Source organism: Acanthopagrus latus, chromosome 22 (assembly GCF_904848185.1).
Source record: "Acanthopagrus latus isolate v.2019 chromosome 22, fAcaLat1.1, whole genome shotgun sequence".
In the NCBI taxonomy this organism is placed as follows: Eukaryota; Metazoa; Chordata; class Actinopteri; order Spariformes; family Sparidae; genus Acanthopagrus; species Acanthopagrus latus.
The window spans coordinates 15,570,254-15,592,923 of NC_051060.1; the positions used below are offsets into that span (position 1 = coordinate 15,570,254).

The 22,670-nt window shown below is 45.0% G+C and overlaps 1 protein-coding gene across 11 annotated transcripts in view; it reads left to right on the top strand.

Annotated features, from left to right (window-relative positions):
• Positions 1 to 22,670, top strand: part of sash1a (SAM and SH3 domain containing 1a) — a 270,190-nt gene that overhangs the window by 197,995 nt on the left and 49,525 nt on the right. The window contains exon 1 of one of the 11 annotated variants that reach the window (XM_037085804.1): positions 16,974 to 17,727. The exons of 9 other annotated variants lie outside the window; for them this stretch is intronic. In XM_037085804.1, the coding sequence (XP_036941699.1) occupies positions 17,620 to 17,727 (108 nt within the window). In that variant the 5' untranslated portion in view covers positions 16,974 to 17,619. Of the gene's footprint in view, positions 1 to 16,973; positions 17,728 to 17,809; positions 18,032 to 22,670 lie in introns of those variants that run through there. One more of the 11 variants, XM_037085803.1, reaches the window with a different exon arrangement.

The following is a 22,670-nucleotide window of genomic DNA, read 5'->3' on the forward strand; positions in this document are numbered from 1 at the left end:
AACTCTGTCAGTGATTTTCATTACGGCCATAGCCGTGTTACTTTTTTTTCCCAGAAAATGTCTGCTTCCTGTTTTTTCCCGTTGCCATGGTGAATCACAGTATCGGAGCTCAATTGATGATGGCTTTTTACTAGTTGTCAGGCACGAGCTCAACTCAGAGTTAACATATTCAGAGTCAGCTTACCTAACTCAGATCAGCTGTTCTTGAACTGAAAACTCAGTCAACTCAGAGTTCAGGGTTAGGCTCAGTGTTTGTTGAACCTCCTCTCTGGAATAGCCCTTTGGAGCTCAGGGACCAGGGGAGTGTTACTGTTTAAGCTGATACACTGGCGCACAGGACCTGTGGTTCTGGATGGGCCAGAAGCTAGCTGTATAGCATGCTAATATAATACATAGATATCATAATGTCAAATCTGCTGTTTATTTACATCATATATCAGAAAATGTGTATACCTTGTTTCTGCGTGTGGATAAATGTTGTAGGCGCACACAGACTCAAAGGGTGGCACATACTGTACAGTACATCCAGCTGGTTCCTGAGGATTATCACCACCCCTCTACACAGTCCCGTTTTTACTCCTGTCATTATTAGCTTAGCCTGAAGTGTAATTCTCGCAGATTTTACTGCTACCGTAAAAGCTGGCTTACAAAAAAAAACCTATTTTGAAACAAGCCAAAGGCCAGGTACCGCATAAATCTCCACAGAAATCCAAGTTTTTCGAGCGTGTCACAGGTCACCCATCAAATTGAGATGAGAGGATTACGGCTATTATTGGTTGGAGGAAAAAAAAAGAACATTCCCTGATTATAGCTCGACTGTGTGTGTGGATACAAAGAGCTCTGATTACTGCTGGCACCGCCGCCCTGCTTCCCAGGATACCGAGCATTGAGTGGCACAGCATGGGAGACGGGAAAAGCAACGAGCATACACACACATACACGTATCAACACAAGGGCACACATCAAACACAGTGATTAGTACTTCCTAGGTTAATCATGTGCTCTGCTGTCAGCACACATTTCCATGTTCTACTTTATTTCTTATTTGAAATGTCTTTTATGGAGTTTTTTAAATAGACGGAACACATGCGGCTTTGTGGCGCAGAGCTAATATTTAAACATAATACAGGAGTGTTTATGGATGATTACCTCTTTGAATGATGGTGTGCAGAACGTCACTCCATACTCAATAAAACACCAATAAAAGTTTGATGCTCTCTCTTAACACCAGGCATCCACATGTGCATGCTTTTTCCTGTTTGCGTTGCCCGTGGCAACGGCTTGGCCGGAATCGGCGGTGAAGTCAGCAGTGATGTACGAGTGTTGGAGTGCAAGGGGATGACCTCAGCAGAGGGGGAGTCCCAGAGGACTCATATCAGCCATGGGCAGCACTCGCCGCTAGGACTTTCTCACACTCTGTATCTGTACTAACAACTAAAGCTGTCCTGATCCCTGCGAACCCACCGCCTGATCCTCCACAGGCATCGCAAATCATGCAGCACGCAGCACGACAAAGACCCTTTGACATGCACACATGCACAGCTATACACAGCCGCACATAGTCCATTGTAACAAAGCAGAAGGCCGGGAACGCTGACAGGATCAGGTGGATGGAATTAAAGGTGCATTTTGGAGCTTTTGATAATGAGGGGTTTGTTTTACTTAAATAATCAAAAGTAAAGGGTTTTACTTAAATAATCAAAAGTAAAGGTACACATTTTATACCAAAATGGCTAGTGTTTTACTGTTATACGTGATGCTGTATATTGCATTAACCGCTGTAGTTGTTTGAGATTGAGCTCATTTTAATGACTTTATATAGTTTTGGGTAGTTGAGTGCACACCGATGCATCATATTCCATAAGATCATCATATATTTATCTCTAAGACCGATCTTTTTATGAGCTCCCCAAAACTGTTTTTTATGGCTTGTGAGAGTGCATTTTTATAAGATAATCTCAAACCATCAAGGTACACTCAAAATTACAGTTTGTCAGAAAGAATCAAATTTAAAATAACCAAATGTGAAGTTTTCATTAGTTAGAAATAGTATAAAAAGCGTTGATCTTAGAAATGATATACCTGAAGAGCTTGAGAGAGACATTCTAAAATTAAAGCAGCAGATGGAAGTACTCAACTAAAGTACAAATACCTTGGATTTGTACATAAATACATCAAACAAATGTACTTAGTTTCGTTATTACAACAGTGGCTCAACAACAGTTATAGATGTGCGATACAATGTCAATGGGAATAGAATGTTGTTGATCTTTATTCTGTAGCTATGATTCCCCATGCTGATATTTATTTTTTACACATTTGAATGTTAAAATATTTCTTGGATATGCTCCTGAGGCCAGTTTAGCCTCTACAATTTCAGTGTTTTTAGCAAACAGTCTGGCTCCATGTCCATGAAATCGGGGTGAGAACAGACGCGCAGTTCCTTTTTTGTTTCATACATTTCCACATATTGAAAGTTGGCGGCTTTAATGTGGTGTTAAGAGAACCGACGTGCCAGCGAAAGACTGGAAGGAGACAAAGAAAACCACTAACATGCTGAATAAAAGAATCAAACAATAGCTTTTGAAGTATTTCATGAGGAGCCTGTTTGTCCGGACTTGTTGTTTTTTGATCCGTCTGGTGTACTCTGGTGACGAACACAGAACACAAACAACATTACCGTGCACTCAGTGAGTGTGTCTCTCTGTGGTGACACAACTCAGAACGGTCAGTTTCTGTATGCTGTAATTTACATAGGGTGTAGTTATAGTATTTCCTGTGAGGAAGGTCAGTGGTTGTGCTCATCAGCCTCGGTTTGAGGCTTTGGGCATCTGGCATACGCGAGCTGTGGCTTTTTTCTCTTCAGCGGGCAACACAGGCAGCTACACTATGTTCGTGCTACGGTCTGCTGTTGGCATCATTGTATTTGCTCTGCTCTTCAAACCGATTTAATCCTGCTTTTCTGATGCACCATAGTCACAGCACCGTGGATGACATTATCTGGCGGCGGGGGGGGGGTTAGCGGCCCAGCTCTTCCTGGTGGCCAGTGTCCAGGCCTCGCCTCTGATTCCAGCAACAGCCCATCCATGAATTAACGGTTGCCTCTTCCCTAGGACAGCTGTGCTGCCCAGCACGGATGGAAAAACACTCCCAGGAGCGCCGACCACATCCATGGATATGGATCAGGAATGTGTGTGCTTGTATGTGGTTCTCCGGCACATGTGTGCTCTTGCATGCTGGGATGTGTTCGTGTGTGCGTGTGTGTGTAAGTTGTAAACCCTTCCTAGGTGTTGAGGGAGCCAGGGCCGGTAATGAATCAGGAGGGTGAATTTGTGGTTTGTTTTTTTTTACCTTCTCGCCTCGCATTAAGGTCTCACTCAAAGGTGGGTGTTTAATGGCTGTTGTTAAAGGGAAGGTTGGTAAACACATAAAAGTGCTGGAGTGAACGCAGAGTGTGGGAGAAGAGGAGGGAGAGAGGTTAATGTGCAGGGTTCTGTTGGCCTACATACATCTATGTAGTCTGTCTTTTACTCCGGTTCGTCTGGAAATGATCTCCCATTCCTCCTTCAGCGACTCCGAAAGAGAGTTGCCTTACTCAGACCAATAAACTTGTACTTTCATGCCTTTTTCTGTGCAGCTCAGGTGGCAAAGCATGCCACTGTGCGTGCGACAGATCTCATGACAGTGGTTTCTTTATCTCTTTGGGCACCCATACCAAAAAAAATGGACATGGTACATGGAGGCAGATGAAGTGATGTGTTATGTATTATAGCTGCTCTGCCCCAGGGGGAGCTGTTGCCCCAGCTGTCGATGAAACATCTCCTGTCCTGCCCGCTGGATCTGTCACACATCCTCTCATAACCTTTGCATGTCTTCTCTGCCCACTTTTTTTCAATCAGTGTTTTCCTTCCTGTTCCTCCCTTTTACTCTTCAGTTGCAGTTTTAGTTTAGTCAATTAAGTTTATGATTTTAAACTTTTTCCCCTTTTTTTGACTCACCACCTTTCAATTTCCCCTGGCCGCAGCTGTAAACATGTTTCCGCCACATGTCCTGCCGCTCGTGTCCATAAACAGGCTGAATCAGAAGTCTGGTCGAGGTTATGACTGAGCCAGCTAAACCGTGGAACTGGACAGCGTCTGAGCCGGGCAGGCTCTTATTTTAGCTGCAGCGAGATTTCGGTGTGACTCAGTGTGAAACGAAGGTGCGTTGTTGTGCCTCCGGTCTCCCCCAGCAATATCCCCATAGATCTCGTTGAGCTTCAATTCATGGTGAGTAAAGCCTTTGCCTGCCACACATTTCACCCGGCACTGATGTTTGTGTCAGAGGATAGAGTCAGAGTAGACGATGTGACAGGTGTTTGTGAGTGTTGAGCTGCAGGGCGGTTGTCTGAAATAGGATCCTGGCCATGTCTGTAAACTGAAATCGTATTTCTTACAGCTGCCTGTCGTCCTTTATGTGACCAGGTGAGTTCTATTTTGTAGATTTGCGTTATAGTAATAATTGTGGCTTGATATATGGCTTCTGTTGTCTTTAACAATCAGTTGAGATGAAAATGTACATGAGTGTTGATTATTTTAAAGGAGACCTATCACGCTTTCTCATTTTGTTTTCCTTTCCTTCAGTGTTTATATAGGTTGTTGTGCATTTAAAAGTCCACACTGGCAGAAGCTCCTCTCTCCCACAGAAAACACAGCGCCTTAAATGCCTCATCGGTAGTCCCGCCTTTAATTCTGTTACTTGGTGACGCCACACTATGTCACCATGTCACACATTTGCAGAATTTATACCTAGTGGGCTAGTTTGGCTTGTAAGAATTGATTAAGCACACCTGCTCTGTTGTTCTGAGGTTCAGGCATGTGTGAGCTGACCAGTCAGAAGGGACTGGGTAATTGGATGGTGCTCCTTAAAGAGACAGGAGACAGTATGAGGAAACCAATGTGGTTTTTTTGAGCCTCAAGGCATGTAAACCTATTCCAGCAGTAACCTAAAATAAAATGATGAACCTAAAAAATAAGCACAATACGTCTCCTATAACTCAAATGCATGGCATGGCCTCATGCGTGAGCTCTACATGCTCAGCTCCACATCCCTGTGGCTCCCCGAACTGATCAAACTTCTGGGACCCAAGCCAGAGAGGAAGGATTTCTTCCTCCAAAACACACACGTACACACCCTTGGAAATACCCCTCCTCTGCTCCGAATTCGGCTTTTAATTCCCCTGAAGATATGATATGGAGAGCTTTAAATTGTTCTACTTAAATCTCATGCCTGTACTTTATGAGCCATATGTGCTCTTCTTTTTTTTTTTGCTTTGAGATCATCATGACCACATCGACTTGCAGCTGTCCCTCAATATATTCCAGATTTTGATTAGAAGGAACGGAAACTGTGTCGAGAGACAAGATGAGAGAAAGTCATTAAAACTGAGGTGTCCTCGTGTCCATGCGGTCATGGAAGTATGGACAGTGGTGCAAATGACAGGTCCACGCCTTCATGCTGGTGTTGCAGCAAAGCGATGGTGCAGGAAAAGAAGAAGAGCGATAATCAGAGAGAAGGAAGGTAAATACTACATGGGTCTGGGCTATACGCCAGCTCTATGCCGCAGGGTATGGATATCTTTTCAGCCAGCACGGGCTCAGCACCAAGCGCCTGCAGCAGATACACTCCTGCACCGACACAAGACTCCTGTGAGTGTGTGTTTGCGTGTCCTCCGGGGACCCCTCGCTCGTCTTCATCCCTCTGACCGCCCCGATCCTTTTTCTCAGACTGTATTTTTGCCATGTTTTTCGCAGCCCCGTCTGATCCGTACAACAAGGTCTCAAGCTGGCCCAAAACACTTGCCACAGTTTTCTAGCAGTCATTTTTATACTTATGGGAAGCGTATGTAGGTAATAAAAGTTATGTATGAGGAAAAAAATACCAAATATTAGCACTGGTCGCTCAAATCTGAGGCTTATTTCTAGTTGATATTATTGTAAATTGAATATCTTGGGGGTTTGAGAGGTTGATCAAACAAAGTAAACAGTCTGAAGGTGTCAAATTCTAGGGATATTGTATGGCTAAACGATCAATCAGACAAAGACAATTATGCATAATGAAAGTAATAGCAGATCAGTTTCAGCACACCCATTATTAACAAACTTGTTTTAATGACTAATTACACTAAAAACATACTAAAAACCTGTAGAAAAACAACATTAATCACACATTAAATGTTGTTACCATGCATCCAAGACAGCCCAGATGAATAACAATGCGGTCTGAATTCAAACATAGAGTGTCTTGTTCTGGAATGTGTCCTCACCTCAGGCAGAGCCATCTGTAATCCCGAACTCAAATTTACTCAACCTGCTTTTTTAATCCCAGCAGACCCATTAACCTTTTCTCACCACTCCTGGTATCGCTGAGTCGCCTTGGCTCCACTCTTCCAGAAAGGGTGAAGAGGGGGGGCTGGTTAGCAGACTCATTACTGTGTAACGTTGGCCGGCCTCTAACCCAGACTCGAAGGACAGCCATTAAACACGACAAAACTTAATGACCGCCAACTGCTCCATTTGTTGTCTCTCCACTGGGGTTGTTTGTTTGTTTGTTGTTGCGTTCGCATGTTGGTCACAGGTTACACGTTGATAGGTTCCGCAGGGACGTGGAAAAAAAAAACAAAACAGAGAGACAGAGGGATTGAGTCGGTGAGAGCGAGTCAGAAAAGGTGCGTTAATTGGTTCTGAGTGACCATCTGGACCCCGCAAATTCAGACAGGGCTCCCCACCAGCCTGTAATGAGGTCTCGTCAGGCTGGAGCGAGCATCGCCCCAGCTGATGCCAAAGTGTCACACCCACCATACCCTCTAAACCCTTTCAGCCACTCTCAGTCAGCCGGTTACAGGACAGTTGTTTAAGTAATTAGGGGGAAAATATACACTTTTTTGTTATGTGTATTTTTTTTTTTTTTTTTGCAGCTCCGCGCTGCCACTGGGTTCATATTTTGTTGGTGTAAGCAGGATCCTCTGGGCCGAAACAGGGGGAAATTCCTGTGAAAGTGGAGGGCTACGGTGGTTGAGCTGAGCTTGCACTATGTTTGTGTGTTGTGTGGTCGGAGTTTCGTGTAGACAGCCAGACAGAGACGGATCGAGACTGAGCTGCGTATACACACACACACACACACACACACACACACACACACACACACACACACAGCAGTCAGAGAGGGTTTTTTGGGGTGGAAAAAAGACAATGATTGGTTTTAACATCCATTCATTATTTCGCTCTAAAGTCTTTTTATCGTGGACCTGTATGCTTTAAGCTGCCAGTTATAGATATTACTGGGGGTAGTCAACCCCCCCCCCAGGATGAGACACTGATCTTCCTCTACAAAACTACCCTTACATCCTTGCTGTGATGTCAGAAAAAGTAATCCCTGTGAATAAGGTGGAGAGGAACCGCAAGGAGAAAAAAAACTATGAATTACTAACAAAGAAAATGTGAAAGGGGCTGAATGTGCTGTGGTCAAGGTTACAGACTCCGGACCAAAACAAGCTAATGATGTCAGCTAGGGAGGTCTTACATAATACGCTCTGTCCAAACCACATACAGTATGGTACATGCTGTCAAACCGCAGTTAAATCCGGAGTGCGGAGCCAGGTTATAAAGCCGAGTAAACAGTTTAGTCTGAGACACCTGAGGGAACGGAGACATGTTTTAAACTAACTCATTGAACTTTGTTTCTCTGGTCAGTGGACAAAATGTAAATGAAAAATCATAATTTGTTGTTTAAAACACAGATGCTCTTGCCTCAGTCCATTCTTCCAGCAGGATATCTGAAAATGGAATTCCATGCGGTGCAATGGACAGATAGGCCCCGCGCCAGAGGAATTTGGTGCTCCAGCAATGAAATAAACTCCGAAACTGATTATAAATGTTGAGGGGGGGGTGTTTATTACTATTTATTAGGTTGCGAGGAACTTGAGTGTCTTCATCTGGAGGGGGTTGTGTTTGAGAAACAGGCCGAGAGTTGGGTCAGTTTATTCTCCTATTGGCTCTTAGAATTGAATTATAGTATGGGGAAACTATTCAGCTCTGGTTCCGGGCCCAATCCTCCTCAAATATATCTCCACCAACACACTGGTACGACTCCTAACAGCACAGAGCATTGTGATTTTGCTCGAATAATATGTTAGTGCTGAAAATCTCTCCCCATTGAGGTTTTGACATCCATCCACTGATTTGAGTCTGAAGACTTTTTTTTTTTTTTTTTTTTTTTTGCATGTCAGCATGTATTTAAACACGGCCGTTTATTCGCCGCTAACGTGCAAATGGCCGAGTGTGTGTGACAGATCGTGTGTCGCGGGTTTTAGCCATGAGATATACGACGGCTGCGTGCATACTGACAGTAATTACAGCGAGTCGTACCACAGAGCGGCCCGGGGCTGGCCGAGGGAACAAGTTATTATAACATCTAATACATAACCAAATGTCAGCCGTGTCTGCAGCCTCGGATATAAATCCGACGGGGGGAAAAGGAGAAGCTGAGAGTGCTCGTGACGCACGGCTTGGCACGTGAAATTTTGAAAGGATTATGAAACGTGCACTCGAGGTGCTTTTAGGGTTTTGGTCTGCAAGTTTGCGTGCTGCTCCTTTTATTTTTTTAATGTGTCGGCGAGTGCATGGCCGAGCGTCTGACGTGTATCTGCATCTGTTTACATGCTGTGTGCCAGTGGGGGATAATGCGGCATCACCAAGACTGGAATTTCCTCTCACACCGCAGTCCACCGGAGACACTCTGTCTTCCTCTGCCTCTGTGGGGGACAGAATGTCGGTTGTTTGCTCGTTTCCCTCTGGTCAAGGTAACCGCATTAAAAAAAAATGCACCTCGGTTTTGATTGCAATCGACAGCGTTCAAATTAACGGCAGCGCCAGGACACGCGTCTGTGCAGCTGACATCTGTAACCCCATCTTTTTTGTCGTGTCTGCCTCTCTGCATATGAACCGAGGCAACAGGTGAGAGCATTTTAGGTGGTGGAAACAAAGTGGAGGGACCCGTAAAATATCTTTTTACGGAGCCCCGCCGGCTACTGTCTTGTTAGCAACTGGAACTGCACCGTCAAGGCAGAGCTACCCCATCTCGGCACTGTGCGAGTGCCTACGTGTGTTTGTGTCCCTTAAACCTGCAGCCAGTCGTATAAAATTGAGCTTGAGATGAAACTGCAGGGGATAATTATGTGTTCAGGGCGCACATGGTCATTAATAACATCTTACTTTTACTGCATCTAGCTCAGAGGCTAACATATGGCAGAGCGGCTGACTTGACAGAACAGGATGTGCTGTCCTGTTTGCAGGAGGCCCTGTGCTCTGTGTTTTTTTGTGAGTATATCTGACAACAGTAGGGGGCACTACTGTGTCCCATTTTAACTGCCCCGTCCTTTAGATAGTGTGGGGACTCAGGAGAGAGGAAGCAGTGTTTTTCAAAGGGATTTGAAAAAGGGGAGGAAAAGATGGCAAAACATACCCATGGGAAAGCTGCCGATAAGCAAGAGACTCGGAGACAAAACAGTGTTTGTGTTGCAAGAGTCTGATCCAGTGCAGCTCGACCACAAGTGCTATCTTTTCTAAACAGATGCAGTATCTCTGGGTTGAGATTTGACGTGCCTTCATGGGGCTGCACCATAGGGTCAAATCAATGATATTGGAATTTTTTTTTTTTTTTTGGCAGATATCAAGATTGCTATCTGGAAGTAGTGAGAATAAGCAATTTTGCATCACTATTTTCATTTTCACTGAAAAAGCTGTTAAAATCATGATGATGTCATTTGACATTTGTTGTGGTCGATAGCCAACAAACGTGTTTTCTGACACCTGGAGAGTGATGGACAGTACGTCATTATAGTGCTGTTTTTAAAAAAAACGCAAGCCTGACTAACAAGACAGAACACACATTACAAATCGCACATAGCATTTATATCACAAACACACCCACACTTTTCAGTACAGTGTTAGGCAAATAATAAATTCGAGGATGTTAATGTACCAAGAAGAAAAAAAATAAATATAGGGTTTGCTATTGAGTCCTGAAGCCAGTTGGTAAAATGTAAGAAATCTTTTTAACAGTAACAGTGAGTGCGGCAGATTTTCAAAATAAAGTAAGAGTTTGTGGTTACACTAGGATGGGCCTTCTTTCCTTACTGTGAAAGCACTCTGATGCGGAGCTCCGGTACGCTCCAGTCGAATGTATGACATACGCCGGACATTAGACATCAGCCTGGCACTGCCACCCTGACACCAACGCAGCTGCCGGGCCTCATGACCTCCATCCACACTGAGAGCCACACATCTGCACTGTCTACCACCTGTGGCCTCATGGTCACAGACAACCAACCAACCAACCAACCAAACATGCACTCTATACCCATTGTTGTTTACTGTCCTTCACACAACACACTGCAAATAGCTGAGAAACACTCAGTTTCTTACTCAGGACTGCTGTTTGATACCGTTGGAAGCTCGCTCACATCCAAAACAGCATCTGTCCTTTCAGTCGCGCCTGATTGAAACACCCAGGAATGCGAGTTCACACACATGCAGAACGGCGTAACACAATCATCCACCACATGGCCATGGAGGCGTCCACTGCATGGAGAATCCAGAGAATCCGGGGGGCTTAGCAGAAATATGCTTTGTTTTCATATCGTCGGGTCTTCCAACACAGAGAGCACATGAAAGGGGACCCGCAATTACCGCCGTGCATGTAAAAAAGCCACGCGTAACTACTTGTCGAATCCGACTCGGAAATGCTTGTGTCCCCTGGGAGGTGATAATGGTTTACCAATAACTGCCAACACACATACACAGAATTCTTCTAATAAAAACATCAGATTTGCTCAAATGCAACGCGAAGAATGCGGGAGAAGGCGAACTCCAATGAAAATGTTTGGAGTGAGCGGGTCATGTTGCCACAAACCTAGAGGCCCCTTCTGAGCTGTGCTCCTCTATCCTCGCCACCTCACAAGCGACACATCGGTTTCTTCGCAGCCCCCTGGATTTCTGCATCACATCGACATCTGCGCAGGATATTGTGTTCCTTTCTGTGAGGGCAGGTGTGCAGATTTGGCACGGTTTTCCTCAACATTATTTTTGCCGACATACCCTACGAGCTGTTTTAGAAGTGTGTGTGTGTGTTTGTGTGTGTTGTGTCACAAACAACCAGTTATCACATGCACTTCATACCCCGGGCGGACCCCTCGTCTAATGCCAGCGCTCTCCCTGCTGCCCGTGCATATCACGTTGTGTGTTTATCTCGCGCGCCTTCCATCGTCTTACCCTTCTTCCTCTCCCTCCCTGGCCCAGAAGCAATTCCTGTGTTGATGTTTGGAGTTAACGTTTCCAGTGTTATGTTTGACCATCCTGCGAAATAAAAAAAAAAAGAAAACCCCAAGCACACAAACAGCGAGCACCCGGCGTTCATTATTACTCCCTGAAAGCACTGTTTTAGGTGGAAGGGACCGGCGTGTTGATTTAATTTAATGAGTTGCTTAGCTGGGGGAGGGGACCGAGGAAACAGTAATTAGTTGTCATGCTAATTGGGCCTGTGTGATAACTCCCACACAACACTCAGTGGTGTGTGAAGCACACAGGGGCCGGCCCTGGCCGCCCACTCATCGAGCACACACACATGCGTGCATTTTTTTCTTGCACACTGGCATGTACATAAATACACCTCGATGTGCACACACACACATATAAATAAGAATAACAAATGCTCACATCCAGGCTGGTTCAAAGGGAAACGCCGAGGGAACGTCAAGCCTCTGACCTGCCGACTAAGCGGAATTAATGATGTGAAAATCTTGATCCCAATTATTCACAAAGAGAAGGAGCGCTGAGAAGTAAAGGATGAGGTTTCAGGACATCCAATCCAATTAAGCTTTGGGGGTAAACCTTATGTGAAAACAAGGAGGAAAATGTATCAAAACGAAGGTATGTCAGATATATGTATAGACAGCAGTGTTGTTACCAAGTAATTTGTTAGAGTCCTCATATTGCTTTTTTTAAATGTCTGTAAGCACATTCCCCCGGTCATTGGGCTCCCAGACCAAACCACTAGTTGCACAGCTAACTGAGGTAACTAGCTAAGGCAGCTACCTTTTAAAAGGTGCAATATGTAAGAATTAGCTACATGTTGAATTCCCTCCTCAGACCAATCATATCACCAGAGAAACCTGCTGCTAGCCTTAGCCGTCAACAGCTAGTCAGCTCAGTTAGCCATGTAGCGAGTGGTCCGGACTGGAAGTTTGAACGACCAGGGGAGTGTAGCCAAGGCCAGCTGGTTAGCATGCTCTCTTCGGTAAATATCTTTGCAGCAATACACAGACGTCATAACACCTAAACTGTTACTGCTTTGCATTCTGATGATTATTTTAGTTAATTTTTTGGTTGTTTCTCATTCAGATTCTTAAATTTTGCACATTTAAGCTTTATAATGCTGTGCCAAAAAATGTTTATAGATGACCCACTGTGTTTATTAACCATTTACATAAAAATCTGTTGCAACTTTTCAATACTAAATGAATCATTTATAATGCATTTTATTGTGTATGTTAATTTAACATTAATTAACAGTTATTTAGTTGTTAACTAATGGTAATTAACCATAAATTTACCATTTATCACTTATTTACCTCAGACTTCTTCTTTCATTGTGTGTCAGAGTTGTGTGGTCTTGTATAACATTCCTTAAGTGCATCAGCGGTGCCCTTGATGTCAGTCCACCGTGCTGTTAGTCAGCCCTGTCCAGCACGGTGTCGTGCCTCCCCCAGGAGCTATTTATAAGGCACAGGGTCACTGACCTCCGTGGAGGGTCACTCTCACTATCAGGGGAGGTCTGGCCCTGCTTTTCTTCACTCAGTCTTCAGGATCCACTGTCTCCGTCCTCCTCTTCATGCCTCATCTTAGCTCGTGGCACACGACCTCCAAAGAAACTGTGTTTTTGTGCCCACATTATTCTTCTTACATAATCCACATTAATATGTAACTTCTCTTACTCCTACTCTCCACCTCCTTCCAATCCTTTATCTTCTGTCTGCTCCTTCTCTCTGTCCTCTCCTCTTCTCTTACCTTGCATCACCACCCATATGGGTGCATTCAGAGACGCTGCCATAATCTTGCTGAGTCATCTGCAGCAGAAAATTACACACTGTGACAATCTATCGCCTCGACGGAAATTTATCACTGAGTCTCTTCACGTTATGTAGCCCGTGGGTGTGTTTGAGTGGCTAATGAAAGGGGCTCGGTGGGAGATTAGTTGATTCTTTGTAGATGTGAGGTCCTCGTAAAGGCCTTCTTGTCTGGAGCAATACCTGCAAGAAACGGGTGTTCTTTTCCTTTTAGAGAGAACCGGAGGGTGAGATTCGGTCTTGTCCGGGCCTGTCTTTAATTATTTGTTAATGTTTCCCAACCGGCCCTGCAGATCAGTCACCACCAGTGCGTACAAGAGGCCTGTTTGTAACTGTTTTCTGTTGAGCAAATAGCCTCGCATCCGGCTGAAATAAATCCTTCCTGTCTCTCGTGTACTCTAGAGGTGATCCTGCTCCATCCCAAATCTGATGACATGGCATATATTTCCTCCCAGCCCCTCAAGAAGCCATCAGGAGAAGAAGAAGGCATGATAAGACAATGAAACGATTAATAATAGATAATAGAGATGAGAGAAGGCTGATGAAAGAAAGTTTAAAAATAAGTTTGATGCTTGACGTTCATCAGGATATAGTCTAAGCCCCTGAGGCTTTCAACACCGTGGTTCAAAGCAACCCATGCTAGCGATTTATATTCATGACATCATCCCTTTTTCGTGGAAGAACTCCCTATATATTTGGAATAACTGTAGCTCTCACATTCCACTTTGCAGTTCAGGGGCACGTTTATGGTCTATGGAACGGTCGCAGGCGTCTGAAGTGCATGTTCACATCCACGCGCTCCAGAATTTGTCCTTGTCAAATGCTCAGAGCTGATCAAAAAGGAGTCTTGTCGGGCAACGTGACACCTTGATTAGCGGTCGGCGTGAAGAGAGAAACAGAAAGCTGGCATCTGCACGCACACACACACCGCTGGTGTTTGATGAGTGTGCACTGAGTCAACAGGCTTCCTTCTCTCCTCATTAACAGTTTGACCCCGCTGTTTGAGTTGCTCCAGGTGGGGTCACAGCGCCTCGTGCTTGGGTAAAGGGGGGTAGTTGGCAAGGAAGAGTGATTGTGCTGGGGGGGGTTACTTCCAACACCCCTGTCCTAGATGGTAGAAGGGGGGTGGGGATCAATGTGGTCACTGCTCTTTAGAAAACAGAGGCAGGCTGATGGACAGCACAGTGATGTCACTGGCGGTCCAACCACTTGCTGCTGTCGTCACCCCGAGGTCACAGATGCAAGGTCGACCCCCGTGCCGTCGGCTCATTGGCCAACAAAGCTGCTCTTGTGTGAGCGTGTGTTTTTCTGCGTGTTTAGACTGCGGGCAGGATACTGTTGAGCAGCTGCCGCTCATCCGAGGCCTGTAAAAGTCATCCTTCACCTACACACACTTTGAACCATGACGCTGGATATAAGAGAGCGATCGGAGCCAACAAAGAGGACTAAGCTTGGACAGCAAGTTTGGATTTCTGGTGCAGTGGGACCAAACGGCAGCAAGGCTGAAATATTAAAGGTCTTGATTTGATTCCTTTTTTGACTTTTTTTCTTCTGACAGCTATGCCATTGTTTGACTACTGAGTCTTGATTTGTGAACATCAACATTTCCCTGCAGGCCAAAAAGACTTTTACCCTTTAAAGCTAACATTATGAAGGAAGGGGCTGTAAAATGGTGGACAACCCTCACAAAATGACTTGTTTCAACTGTCATAATTTGAGCAGTTCAGTCCAATAACATTTGGAAAGTCTAGAAGGAAGTTAGCGGAAACAGTGGAGAAGAACCCCGGCCAAAGCATTGCCGGACGTCGAGCGTTTTTGGCTTCATGCACCTCAAGGGCTGTGTCCATTAGGTATAGGTCTATTCTTTCACCTCTTGAGGTATGAAGTGGCAAGGAGCTAGCTGGTTAGCATACTAACTTCAATGTATATCTGGAACGTCTTTGGCATTAGACTTTATTTTTTTTTTTTTTGTTATTTCTTCACATTCTGTTTATGATTTTAGCGTATTTTCCGGTGTTTTAAACTGAAACTATTACATATTTCACCTTTAAGAAATGTATACTCTGTATCTCTTTAGATAGAAGGCAAAAAGGAAACTTAACTCAACACACTTGTAATGTGAAGCCTCGGTTCAAAATTAAATAAGATTATACACAGAATGATCACCTGGAGATCTGTCACAAATGTGTCAGTGAAAAGCGTAAGAGTCATTTGGACCGTGCATAATTCCCAGTAGGCCGGGTCATGTATCCACTTGCACCACAGGTGAAACTGAAGCACCAGGGATTTCTGTATAACTGATCACATTTTACATGCTTACAGAAAGCAAAGTGAGGTTAATGTTTGTTTGTGTTTGTCCCCGCCCCCCCCGGTTTCCCTCTCTCATCACGTTACTTCTGAATGCATGTTCTGATTGCGTGTGGTGTTGTCGACTGATCAGGCAAACAGCAGGTGACACAGTGTTTTTAGACTGAGTTAGAGGGGGGAGGAGCCTGAGTGAGGCGCTGTGATTTTGAAAATGTTCAATCTCACTCTCACTTCTCTCACTCTATCTCCTGGTCCTCCTCCCCTGGCATCTGTCACAAGACCTGGCAGCTGTTGCTACTCTGAGAAAAAAGTGCTTCTGACAACAACAGGGGAGAGAATTGCAGATAGAGTCTCTGGACTTCTTCATTACAATAGAGTAGCCCGCTGGCGGAGCATAACAAATGGCTGATCAGACGAGATAGCTGGGCGATTTCATGCTCACGCGTGACATGTTTCTTTTTCGCCCTGCTTGTATCAAAATGAGCTCTGGAGCTTGAAGGCCCTTCACTGTTACATTGTGTACTGAAGAGGTTTGTAGCATGTGTGTGTGTGGTGGGGGGGGGGGGGGGGGGGGGGGGGGGGGGGGGGGGGGGGCATCCTATAAGGCAAACGAAGAAACTCCTATAAGCAAAAGTTGCAGGTTTTTTTGTGTGTGTCACTGTCCAGCATTTCATCCAGATTTATGCCGGGCAAAGGGCATGGCGTGCGTCACCCCCCTCAAAAAACACTTTTCCCATGCGCTTTTTTTGTTTTTCATTCAATTGTGTGGAGAATGTGCTTTGTTCACTGTCCCTATTCAACCGCCGGCCGGAGAGACGTATTGGTGGAAAGCCGTGTCAGCGTGAGATTAAAAAAAAAAAGTTTTCTGGGCCACTGAAAATGAAATGAACTGTACTCTTGTAATGGCTTTAAATGGCTTAAACTATAAAATCACAATTTTAAAATGTTTTATGGAAGGCGACACAGGGGCATAAAAATCATCACTGAGTCGGGCTCCGTCACCGCAAAACTGCTGTTCAGCCATGCAAGCGTGATTCTGTGTTAAAGGGACACTGTAGCTTTGTAACAAAAAAATCTAACTCTATTCTTAATGTGGTAATAATACACTCTTTTAAGTGGTTCTGTTTTTCCATAACTGAATAAACAAGCTGTTCTCAGAGGAACTAAGGTCCTCAGAACACTGTGGAAGCGAAAAAAAAGGTGGCAGGGTCTGCCACATATAAACAAAGTAAAACCCTATGAAGTTATGTGTGTTCACTAGTCAATGATGATATTTCTCTTTTAACCCTGATTAAAACTTCCTCTCTTAAACTACATAGTGCACCTTTAAAAAACCAAAAGTAGCTACAGGGTCAGATTCTATTTTATGTCTGATGTGTCAGTGATTATTGATTCCTCAGCGGTTTGAGTTAACTCCTGGCCATTGTGCCGCTGACGTGTGTGTGTGTGTTTTTCTTTTTCTTTTCTGCTGTAATGTTTTGCTGGGAGGAGTGTGTGCGAGGGAGAGAGAGAGAGGGAGAGGGAGAGGGACTGCGGGTGGAGAGAGGGGGAGGCGCAGTGTTTGGAGGATTTGCTCTGTGCTCCGTACGTTCTCTCTTTCACTCGGTGTTGTGTTTTTTTTAATGGAAATAAGCTTCCGTGCGCTCGCTCCGCTAGTTTAGACGCTTTCTGTCACTCATCGAGGGGATTTCTTGCAACTTTTTCGTAAACTTCTCCCCCTCCCTCCTCCCCCCCTCTCTCGTCGGCGTGGTGTTTGGTTTGCGCCCGGGCACGGAGCCGTGCGGTGCGGACTGCGGAGCAGGGAACTAACCCCCACTCGGAAGTTTCTCAGACGGATGACCTGTTGCGGTTCCACACAACTCGAGGCGAAACAATTTATGTCCGTTCAAGTTTTTCTTCCTCCTCGCTCGAGTTGACGCCGGGAGTTTCGAGTAAACATGTCGGGGCGCAATTCACGCACTAAACTTCGGATCGTGCCAAGCAGTGTCGGAGCGTTTCACCGGTGCGTCAAGGGCAACTTTCTCTAGGAGCAGCCTCGGCACCGACACTCTCGTGTGTTGCTGGTGATCAGCGCGCCTCCTCTCTCTCTCTCTTGGATTCAAGCTGCGCACCAGATTTGTCTGACTGAATACAAAAGTTATTGGAACATTATGGAAGGTGATCAGGGGACCGGTGCGCCCTCCGATGAGTCCCAGGCGGACAGCGCCGCGGAGTCCGACAGTTTTTCCCAACTGTGGACAGACGTTATGGGGATGCTGGTAAGTTTTTCTTTTTTAGGGGGGGGGATGCCAGGGCGATTACAGGCTGACATCACAGGCTCTCACAACTAAACGAGAGATCCTCAGAGGTGACACTTGACTTGTCCGGATGAGTGATCTCGTAGCTAACTTGTCTGCGCATGCAAATCGCGCAGCAGAAACGCTGCGTGCTCGCAGGCCCCGAGGTGCAAACGCAACAACAGTCTCCACATGCGGTGCGGGAGTTCAGGTGCTTCAGTTGGAGTTGTTGGCCGAGAACACGCAGTTGGAATCTCGATGCAAGCGGGAGTCAAGTGAGAGTATGGTATGTGTGTTTGTGTTTTTACCTGCTCTGTTGTGTATTCAGGGTGTTTCCACACTGCGTTGTTTCCACTAGGGAGAGCTCGGTTCGGTTCTGCTGGCTCGGCGCTGAGGCTCGGTTCCCTCCTCCAGGTTTAACAGATTTTAGTTGCTGAGGCCTCAGTCTGAGGAGCTGTGTCTGTGGAGGATCACACTGCACAATTCTCATTATTGGACTGTGCTCTCAGACATGTGCTGAGAAACATTGTCCTAATTAGTGTTATCAGGGTGTGTGTGTGTGTGTGTGTGTGTGTGTGTGTGTGTGTGTGTGTGTGTGTGTGTGTGTGTTTTAACTTTGATTAGTGTCTCCAGCGCGTCTTTATAATTAAAGGAGCACTACTTAGTTTTCAAGTTAAATGTAAATACACACACTCTCTTTGTTTTCACATCCAGATAAACAAACTGACTGTGGAAGAAAAACATAATTTCATGCTGTTTGACTTTGTTTATATGTGGCGGACCCTGCCACCTCTCTAGCTTCAACCTTACTTTCCTCTGAGAGCGGCTTGTTTCTTCAGTTCAGAAGAAAATGAACATGTCTGAGTTTGAGTTATTACCTCATTAATAGAATAACAGAATATTACATTTCAGAGTTTGAATTTATTCTCCAAAACTACAGAGTGCCCCTTTTTTTAAAGAAGAGCTGTGTCAGAGCTCATCAAGAGATTTTGAGTGGCCTATTAATTTTGGCCAAACAATGCCTGCGACTCATTGTGGAGATGCAGCTGTGTATTGCAACAAGAGAGCCAATTGATCTGCTGACCAAATGTGTTTCAGTCACCTCCGGCCTGCTCAAAGACAGAGGTGTTAATTGGGTTTAGTCTGGCGCTGGAGATGTGAATGGTGTGTGAATGCAGGAGTGTGACTTGTGCGTACGCGCTTGTGTGTGTGTTTGTGTGCAAGTAGAAGGAGGAGGAGGGGAGGCTGTCCTGCCCTCTGACACCGGGTGGGAGACCTGGCTCACAGCCAGGCAATTTATCCAGATTTATTGCTCTGAAGGCAAATGTCTGCAAGGCTGTGCTCATCTTTGACGTTCTTCCCCCTTGAGCTGACACACACACACACACACACAGCAGCAGCAACAAGCTTTTCGAAAACTTTTGTTCTCCGCTTGTGTGTGACATAGACCTATCTCTACTATTTCATTTAGGCCTTTCAAGATTTAGAGGAACGCATCTTTTTTTCACGTCTTTCTGTCAACACTGTTGGAGGCCATGAACTAACCTGACATTGATTTAAATTATCATTGCCAATAAACATCCTGTAGCACTCTCTCTTTCCCTCTCAAGTTATTTCAAAACCATTGGCCGTCCCGCCAGCAGACACGGCAACACACTGGTATTATTTCAGAATCACTGACCTCAGCTTTTTCGGCGGAATCCTGTTCCACGTACTGTATCGCTTTACAAGATTATGTCTCGGGGAGGCTTGGATAGCTGTGACTGTCTTATTTTCCTACAAAACAGATCTGTGAAGATTAGGAGTGTTTAAGTATGGAACCTGATCGGCCTTCTTGGCTGCCGATATTCAGAGTCTCTCTAGAAGTTCAGCAGGTCGGTTTGTCATACTGGAACTAACCGGTTGGCAGCCGTGGTAATGCAGTGACTTTCTGTTTTCTGCCTTTCCCTGGAAGTGAATGACTTTGGTGATGAGTTGCAGGCGTCATTTATGTGAAGTTTATGGTTACCAGGAAACATAGATATATAAAAAGTTGTATTTCCACTGCTTTTGACACATAAGTTTTTCAGTGAACTGGTCTCAAAAAGAAGTCTTGTAAAGCCCCCTTTATCCTCAACAATGTGCTTGCAGTCTAGGAGCACTGTATGAGATACAAATGTGGCGCACAATGGACACCGTATCTCCCTCAAAGCAAAATGGATCTGCTATATTTAACCCTTGCTCTTACAATTTCAATGGCTTTTGTCTTGCCCGGGAGCCTATAGGGGGAAGGCCCTTTAAAGTTTGGACGTGCTCCAAGCCTGTTGACCCAACTTAACTCACTGTTACAAATGTGTTCAGTCTTGGCTCCCCACACGTGAGAACAGGCCTACATACTTTGCACAGATAGACATCTGCCCTGATAAAGATCTGGCTCAACATGCTTACTTATCTGTGTCTTGTTTCAGCTCACATGCCATAAGTAGAGCCGCATAGATCAGCTGATTGATTGATGAGTTGACTTGAAGGTCCTATTTGTAAGAAAAGCTGATTTTTGAGTCTCATTCCCAGCTAAGCATAAACAGGCACTTTGGGATGGCGGCCGACCCAACCCACAGTCCCAAAGCATCAGTATTTAGTGAGTTGGGAATGAGATTCAAAAATCAGCTTTCTTACAAATCGAAAACTGGATAATTGTAATTTTTCAAGCAAAAATGGCAAATTCTTGCGGGTTCCAGCTTCATAAACGTAAGGATTTGCTGCTTTTCTTTGTCGTTTATGATGGAAAATGAAGAGTTTTTGGATATTTTAAGACTTTGTGATATTCCTCAGACCAAACGATCGACCATGAAACCTAACTGGAACATTGATCATTCAAGAAAACAAGTCAGTAGCTGCAACCCTGACATATGGGCAGTGGAACAGCCAATGGCAAAGAGTTCATCTACATAATTTAATCTGCATTTGTGCTTTCATATTAAGTTTTCATCATGCTTTGACTGCGAATCAAAGGGTACTTCAGCCTGCTCTGTTTTTTGTTTTTTTTCTGAGGGAGCCCCATGGTGTTGAGGTTAACCATACATAGCAGCCTGTTGTGGAATGTGTTTAATAAGAATACCTAAGTAAGCCAGTCATTTATTTGTGGTTGAAGCCGAAGTAAATAGCCCTTGAGCTAATTAAGAGTCAAATGCAGTTTGGGACGGTATGGTGCAGGAGCTATAGCTGTTCCAAGTGGTTGGATTTACAGATGTCTGAAAAGGGGATTTGCTTCAAGTCTCAGCCCACTTCTGGAGCCCCCCCCCCCCAATTTCTCTTTTATTGAATGTTAAATAAGCCACATTAAATCTTGCCTGACTGCTTCAGCATTATGTGTAATGTTTCTGAGGTGCGTGCAGCTATATAGACTCAAAAGATCTCTGTGAAAATGAAATCTAATCCACTTCAGTTCCTCTCCATTGTACCTCCCTGAGGGAAATGTTTCTATAGTCTGTCGAGTTCAATTTTATCTGCAATAACCTTATTTCTCAATAAAGTATGGACGAGAGACCCGATGCTGACTTTTATAGACATGCCAATTGTGTAATTCACAAACCTAGACAGCTGACAGTCATCCATTATTTCCCTCTATGCTTCACTGAAAGAAACCTCTTTGCTCGAAAGGTCATCCTAAGCCAAGGCCTTGTGGAAATATTTTTACTTGCCTGCAGGGAATCCTTCTCTGTGTTGAAGGTTTTTGCGGTTCTTTGAAACAGTGTGGGTGGGAGTTTGTCCATTTGGAGAAAACCCTGGCACCCTGATTGTGAACCAGACAGTGCTTCATGTCTAAAAACCTAAGCATTGGATACTACTCTTGAGCCAGGCGTATTGATTGTGTCTAGAAAACATATGGTTAGACGAGGTGCTCCCTGTGTGCTTCCTCCCACATAGCACTTCATACAGAGTGGCAGCATGTGCTTAAGTCCTTCTCTGCCAAACCGTGGTTAGCTAGGCCACTTTATATCTTTGCCAGTACTGCTCTACCACAGTCTATCATAGCCTAATTTTGTCTATTGTTGCCCGGTCCAACTCGGCTCACTCCTCTCTAGCTCGCCCCTCCCCTGACTGGTCTCGTTATTGAGGTCACACAGAGATCTGGCAGGTTTCCTCTGCGGGGATGGCAGGGCACTGTTCTGCTCGGGCCGTGGATATCCTCAGGAAGCCCTCTAAAAGGGGTGGGCTGTGCCCCTTGCCCTCACCTTCCTCGACAGTCACCCCTCATCAGCTCCCTTGGCCTTCACCAGATCTATTAGTCAGACATCTGCCGGCTCCTCATTGTGTGGAATTCTCCACTGCAGTACATCCAACATTGTTCAGAGCTACTGTAGACGGATGATGCAATATGGCACATGAGCAGCACACTCCACCCATCTTCACTTATCTTCTTCCAGATTTTTCATATCTGACTTCATCAATCTTTCTCCCTCTGGTCTGTTGAAATGATTGGTTGGCACTACTGTTGACACTACTGTTCAAGTCTGGGAAAAAAAAGCTGTGATGGAGAAATATTTGCTGTTGGAGAGAGCCAGGGGAACAAGATGGATGGAGGGCTGGGTAGAGTGAAGGATGGATTACTTGCTATTGCTTTTACGATGATTTGTGAGGCAACAGTTCTTGCGGGTCAGGTTTTAAAATGGTGTATCAGTGACTTAAGTGAATGTGAACGATTCTATTGGTTGACTTTTTTTGACAAAAAATTAGCACATTGCAGCACAATACAAGACGGTCGCAAATTCAACCTGCCGGACCTGTCCCCGAGGTTGCGTAGTCGGTGAAAGTGATCATGCCACTGACTTTCTAACATTACATCAGATGCATGGCTCTATTGTGAACTGCTGTCATTGTTCCTTACCCCAGAGAATGGGTAGTCACAAGGCCGGCACTGTAACAATAGTTAATACCATGTTACA